Genomic DNA, 7,199 nt, shown 5'->3' on the forward strand with positions numbered 1-7,199 from the left:
TTGCAAATTGTGGATTGATAAATAATTGATACTGAAAGTTACCACATCAGAAGCAACCCTTTAAAATTTGTTCAAAAAGATCTATAGTTTTAAATTTGGGGCAATTGTCTAATTGGGCCTTTGTCCCACAAAAAATTTGACATTGAGCATTTTTGTCCATGCTTCTAGATTTAGGCTTTTCTTTGACAAAAAATGACTGTTGTATCTTTGGTGTAGATGCACGGGATTTTGCTTTGAAAATCGTTCATTGTGTCGACCATTTTGGTTGGTCACTGTTTTTAATTTATGCTAATTGAAGATGTGGCTTATGGTTCAAATTTGGAATCTTTTCAAACAGGACACGGTCTAGTGAGTTGTAATTAGATGGCTGTCATGTTAAGCAAAGAGCAATATGTGTGTTTTGCATTGATAAGACGATAAAACGAGTGTTTACAACAACCAAAATTCTCGACAATTTATCCCAAATATCAATGACAGACACAACAAAATAAAACACACATAGCTCTACTTCATTCCCAAAACCAAAACTTTCTCTCAACCTTTTCCATTCCCAAGATCAGCCAGAACTCCGACAATATCAAAAGCTTCTTGCAGATCAGTTGCAGAGTTTATTTCGTCGAGCAACAATATCAATTCCTTGGAGAAACCTACCCTTTCATTTCAAACACACAGGAATTAATAAAATAATTATACCTTAAGGATTGTAACTAAGGGAACCCAAGGACCAAATGAAACACATGTATTAAAGAAAAAATTATACCCTAAGGATTGTGACTAGGGAACCCAAGGACCAAATGAAACACATGTATTAAGGAAAAAACTAGACCTTAAGGATTATAACTAGGGAACCCAAGGACCAAATGAAACACATGTATTAAGAAAAAAACTATACCCTAAGGACAATTACCAAAGGAACCCAAGAAATAAATGAAACTCGCTCTAAATAGAACACTAAACCCTAAGGTTATACAACTGAAAGAACCCAAACACCAAATGAAACAATAAAATAGACTTAAAGGACTATATGTATATGTGAGCCTAAACACAAATTACACAATCGAATGAACAACATATGCAGCATATAGACGACAAAAATCTTCCAGAACAAGCAAATAAGTAAACCCTATGGTCAAGAAGCATATGAAACCATAACGTATCCTATAGGGCAGGTGAAGCAATAGTAAACGGTAATAACAAGATAAGAGATAAAGCCAAGTAAAGTTAACATAACCTTCAGCAAGAACAACAAATGGAACCCGATCAGAACTATCACAGATCCAGTGAGGCAATGACAGCATAAGAGAGGAATCCATGGACAATAAGCATAAATTTGAGTTGTCTATTTAACAAACAGATGACAACTAGTAAGGAGACATATCAAAATCAAAAGGAAAAATAATACGCATCTGGCTATATAGACCATACAAAAGAGAGAGTAAATTAGAAGAATTAGAGATCTAGTTGAAGGCTTATACCTGATGACAGTGAAGTACTACGTTGGATCTAAGATCCCTCCGAACGACACCACAAACCAACCCTACCGGTTCGAATCTGTTATAACCGTGGTTGAGCACGGTCGTGACGAGCTGAAATCATGGCGTGTCTTCGTCAAATTTATCCTTCGTCGGATTTGAAATCGGCTATTCAGACTGCGGGTGATGTCACTCAGATGCAAGCTCGTGTTGAGTCGTTGGGACTCAGTTTGGAGTTGCGCCAACTACTGAAGTCCAACCTACCTATGCCGGAAACGGCTCGGAAATCCTTGAGTTGCAAGTGAAACTATTTGAAGACTTGGAATAGCAGACCCGATTGAAGTTCTGGTATGATGATATTGGTAGATTCTAGAGATTGTGGACTTCAAATCTACCGATTTAGACAACCAAGCAGATGAGATACATCACTGAATCAGAAAGCGGATATGAGAAGTTAGAAAGAGGTTACAATTTTATTTTCTGCTAATTTCATATAAGAAGCGTCATCAATGTCGGAAGGAGGAAGCAAAGAGAAAAAGAAAAAAAAACTAAAACAATTATAATTGGGCTGCAATTTTAGAGGATTAATTATGTAATTTAGCAACATAAAAAATGCTAATTCCATGAGTACACACAGAAAAGCCGAATCAGACAATACTCTTGGGATTAAATGCTTATCTCGTAAATTTCTCTTTTATTTTCTACGTGTAGATATTTTTTCTTTTTCCCAATTTATCCTTCATAATATTTATTATTTTAAAATAACGTCACTTGTGTAAATTTTAAGAAAGCAAAGTTACAATTATCATTTTACTATTCTTTTCAATATGTGTGAAAACCCTAGAAAATAAACTAAGTAACATAAAGAATAGGAAATAGGTGTTTGTTAATGCAAACAAGAATATGGATGTAAAAGACCAAAAAATCAAATGCAAAGAAATAAATAAACCATACATTGCACATTAGGAAATTTTTAAGAGGTTCATGGATTTTTTTAATTGAAATATTAAAATTCTTACATATATTTTTTCTTGATTCGAAATATATTTTTTTGTAATAATTATTTTAAACTTAAAATATTAATTAATAAAATATTTAATTGTGATTAGTTGTCAAAGATAAAAAAAAAATACTATACTGCAAATTGTGCTAAAACGACTATTTATCCTTATTTATTACTTACTGTTATAAATTTATAATCAATGCATGCCTATAACGTTTTTTTCTAAGACAAACTATTGTAATTTCCAGATCTACTCTTTTTTGTTTGACTTACAAATGAAAGACTACTGTTCCTATATTTTTATGGGAAAATTATAAATAAATGATATTTTTCTAAAAATTTGGCCATCTACACTTTTTTTTGAAAAGTTTGGTTATATAGGGTTTTGGATATAAAAATAGCCAATTATACCCTTAGTTATATTTTCAGATAAAATTTGTTGTTTTTTTTGTCTCCTGAAATTTTAAAATCAGTAAAAATCGAAATAAGGAAAATTGAGAAAATAAGTCTAGTGGGCCTAATTTTTCGTAATGGGTCTTGAGAAAATAATGAAATTGTGACTTTGTCTCGACAAATTAAGAAAACAAAAGGGATCGAGAAATTGAGAAAAAACCCTTCAAAATATTCACCCTTTTTTACCATTGAATCTTCCAACTTTAAACAGCAGCATCACCAAGATTAGCATCAGTACGCTTTTCTAATACATCATTAGTCAGCTTAGGTGAATTCCTTGAAATAATACCTACTGATTTTCCTACATCAACTTCCACATTACAACCATCGCTACTATCAGCTGGGAACTTATTCAGATCGAACTGGACTTTACTCCTATCACCATCAACTACTCTTTTGAATGTAACAAACAACCGAATCATGTTTATCTTTTTCAGATATGCAAGAAAATTTTTCATACCTCTATCATTTGTAAATACAACAGGAGGACAATCAACTTTAACCTCTGTGAGTAGATAACTGAATTCCACATCAAACATATTTTGCTCTATTTCATAGTCTTCTGAAACCATAACCTTCAACTCTTCAAGAGATGTAGTGGGTTGCAAAGTCAGTAATCTAGCACGTTTTTCTTCATCATCAATAAATCTCCACTCCTTCTTGGCATCCAGTGTCCATACACCACAAGTAACATAGATTTGCATCATAAACAGGTAAGTGAAAGCTTTTGTGGAAGGTGGAAGAGATGGTGACCGATCACGTTAAGGTATAATGTCGATTTTTCTTAATTTGTTTATCTTCTAAATAATTTAGAATACGCATTCTAAAATGTATTAGAACAAATCTAAACAATAATTACGAAATCTTAACCATAAATTAAGAATATTTAAAAAATATTTAAAAATATTCACTTTCCTTATTTAATTTATTTTCTTTCTATTTTTAGGGTATTCTAAGGTTTACAGATTACAAATTCTAAAAATTTCTATGATATATCTTCTACTTGTTTTAGTATATAGGGTAAACCGTAGAAAACGAATTCTGAATTGATGTAGAATGAAGAAAAACATAGAATGCATATTCTTAATTTTGTAGAACATACAAAATTTAGGTTCTTAAATTTTTAGAACAAATTTTCCGTCTAAACTTTGTAGAACATTTATAAACTGTAGAATGAACAATCTAAATGTTTCAGAAAGAGAAAAAATCGTAGAAAGTCTATTCTAAACAATTTAGACCATAAATCAGGAATTTACAAACTGATTTTTAACACCCAAAACATTTTTTTTTCAATTTTTTTTTTTCACAGTTGTATACTAACATGGATTTTCTTTTTGTTTATTGGTTCAAACTCCTAAAAATTTCACTATTTCTATTAGTAGGGGTATTTTCGTCACAATTGACAATCTTCCAAAAAAAGTGTAGATGGCCAAATTTTTAGAAAAAGATCTTTTATTTATAATTTTCCTTATATTTATTCTTTTACTAGATTTGTTTTTCCAACTAAATTTTACTATTTAATAATGGATATTTTTAGATTAAAAAAGAGTTTTGTAGTATCCAACATGGCCGAGGATAATGGATTCTTTAAATTCATCATATATATATATATTTTTTTGTCAAAGATTCATCATATATATATGACATGTACGTATGTACATTTTTCATCTATAATCGTTCTGTCATCCTTTTATATATTCGCATTATACTGTTAACTTTTTTTTTGGGACAAATATATTGTTAATTAAGTAGTACTAGACTACTAGCTTTATGTTCTACAGTTGATTTTTTTCATGAACATACTAAACCTTATAATCCGATATATAAATCCTCGACAATTGGAAATAAACCCTCTATACCAGTGTTTCACTGCTTATCACGTTTATAAACCATCTTCTATTACTATACCGGTTTGCAACGATACGTCTTTTGTTTATCGCAAAACCCATAAACTACTTATAAGTTATAAGACTCGCTGAACTCTTCTTCTATAACCAGCCCTATCATTAATTACTCATTAGATCATAAAAAATTGTTCATTCACTATCAAAAATAATTATTAGAATTTAAAGTAGCCATTTTTTTGTTTATTATTGTCATGTTTATAGCAGATTTGTGAGTAAGTATAGAAAGATATTTATAGGTGGAGCACTGTATTTTTTTCAAGGGATTTTGCGACGATTATTTATGTTCAAATGGCTATAATAAAGATCATACAAATAATTTCTTTTTTTACAAAATATTGAATTACTTTATTTTTGTCGGAAAATAATTTGAAATTTCTGATTTCAACAAACATATTAATCATTGGAAATTTCCAACTAATTTAGTAGAATAGTATTTTTGGAAATTTGTTAGAAATTCATTGGACAGTTAACATTTTTGATACGTCTGACTGAAATTTAAATGCTTTACAAGATCGTTGCAAGAGGGGAAACATTAATTATCTAAAAAGTATTAAAACTGCGAATAAAAATGCTCTTTCAGCGCTTGCACGTTTTCATATAACTCGTAATAAAAGAGTTTTGATGTATTCGAAATTAAAATGGCATCATATCTACTACGTACGGTAGATGATCTACCACGAAGAAAAATAAAAAGAATAACTTAGGATAATTGATTATCAAAAAAAAAAAAACTTAGGATAATTACAAGAGGGAGTAATTTATTGAGAGGGTTTAGGACTGAAATGTAATTAGTATATTCTTATGTATTATTTTTAACAAAAAAAAATATTCTTATGTATTATTTGGATAATTAATATCTTTGTATTAGGGCATACCAGTATTGTGTATATAAGGCTATGCCTTACAATTTAATAAGACAGAAAACCTTTATACAACTCTAGGTTTTGTCATGGTATCAGAGCATAACCTATATTTTTAGGTCTACGATTCTTGCCTCTGTTTTCTTATAGCCATACTCTGTTTTTCCTTCTGTTCTTCTTCTCTTCCTTGACCTTAGTATTATTGATCATTCTGTCGTAATACTCTCTATATCTCTCTCTCTAAGCTATGTCTGACGAAGATTCTGCTGTAAAGAAATCTGGTTCTCTCATCACTTCAGGTTCAAACACACGAACTGAGATGACACGTCGAAGGATTGATCCGTATGATCTATCTTCCGGTGATAATCCAGGGTCGGTGATCTCGCAACCCCAGTTGCGTGGACCTAACTATGATGAATGGGCGATGAATCTTCGACTTGCGTTGAGAGCTAGGAAGAAATTCGGTTTTGCGGACGGTACTATCCCGAAACCTGATGAAGGTTCTGATGATCTTGAGGATTGGTGGGCTAATAACGCCATGGTGGTGTCTTGGATTCGGCTTATTGTCGCTCCAGATTTGAGTAGCTCACTTTCTCATCATGAAGTTGCTTGTGACTTGTGGACGCACATACAAAAGCGTTTCTCAGTCAAGAATGGCCAACATGTCCAACGACTTAAGACGGAGCTGGCAAATTGTCAGCGAAAAGGATTTGCTGTAGAGGCTTACTATGGGAAACTTACAAAGTTATGGACTAGTCTGGCTGATTTTCAACGCGCAAAGACGGTGGAAGAGATTGCACGTGAACGAGAAGAAGACAAACTACACCAGTTTTTAATGGGGCTTGATGAAGCGGTATTTGGGGCAGTCAAGTCCTCTCTATTGGCACGTGACCCTCTCCCTTCTCTTGATGAAGCTTACCAAGTTGTTACTCAAGACGAAGAGTCCAAGCGGGCGAGTCGTCTACTGGAGGAACATAACGAAGGTGTTAGTTTTGCTGTTCAAGCTTCTTCTCGGTCTAAACCATCACCACAGTTGCGAGATCCGTCTGCTATATGCACTGTTTGTGGTCGAACAGGTCACTTAGCTGCAAACTGTTTTCGTAAACTTGGTTATCCATATTGGTGGGGTGATCGACCACGTTCTAAGCTTCTGAACACTCCGATGGGTCCACAAGTGATCGTCGCTAACCGTCTGCTCCGTCTTCTCAACCGAATCATGGTGTGACTGCACAAGCTAACCAGATGGTTACCACGACACCAGTTTATACAGCAAACTCGGTGGTTACGGATGCTGATCGGATTGGTATTAGCGGACTGAGCGAGTTGGACTGGACCAGTTTGAAGCGTATGCGCAATGAACGAAACACCGGTGTTAGTGATCATCTTTCCGGTACGTTTTTTTCTTGAATCTTGGGTTATTGATACATGAGCTTCAAATCATATGACTGGTAGTATTGAGTTTCTTCAAGATGTTTGTGACATGGCTCCCGTGTTTATCAAGTTA

The 7,199-nt window shown here is 33.1% G+C and overlaps 1 protein-coding gene and 1 long non-coding RNA gene across 2 annotated transcripts; one reads left to right on the forward strand and one right to left on the reverse strand.

Annotated features, from left to right (window-relative positions):
- On the reverse strand, positions 376-2,100 carry LOC104732561. The gene is made up of 2 exons (XR_758881.2): positions 1,476-2,100; positions 376-1,339 (listed from the first exon to the last, which is right to left on the reverse strand). It is a non-coding gene; the product is annotated as an uncharacterized LOC104732561 (long non-coding RNA).
- On the forward strand, positions 5,943-6,920 carry LOC109127987. Its single transcript, XM_019233641.1, has one exon. It carries the CDS (start codon positions 5,943-5,945, stop codon positions 6,918-6,920), a length of 978 nt encoding a protein of 325 aa, XP_019089186.1.

The sequence above is a fragment of the Camelina sativa genome, chromosome 12 (genome assembly GCF_000633955.1).
Source record: "Camelina sativa cultivar DH55 chromosome 12, Cs, whole genome shotgun sequence".
NCBI classification, from domain to species: Eukaryota; Viridiplantae; Streptophyta; class Magnoliopsida; order Brassicales; family Brassicaceae; genus Camelina; species Camelina sativa.

Excerpts from the sequence above, each read along its gene's own strand:
- LOC109127987 (XM_019233641.1), top strand. The coding sequence starts at position 5,943 with ATGTCTGACGAAGATTCTGCTGTAAAGAAATCTGGTTCTCTCATCACT.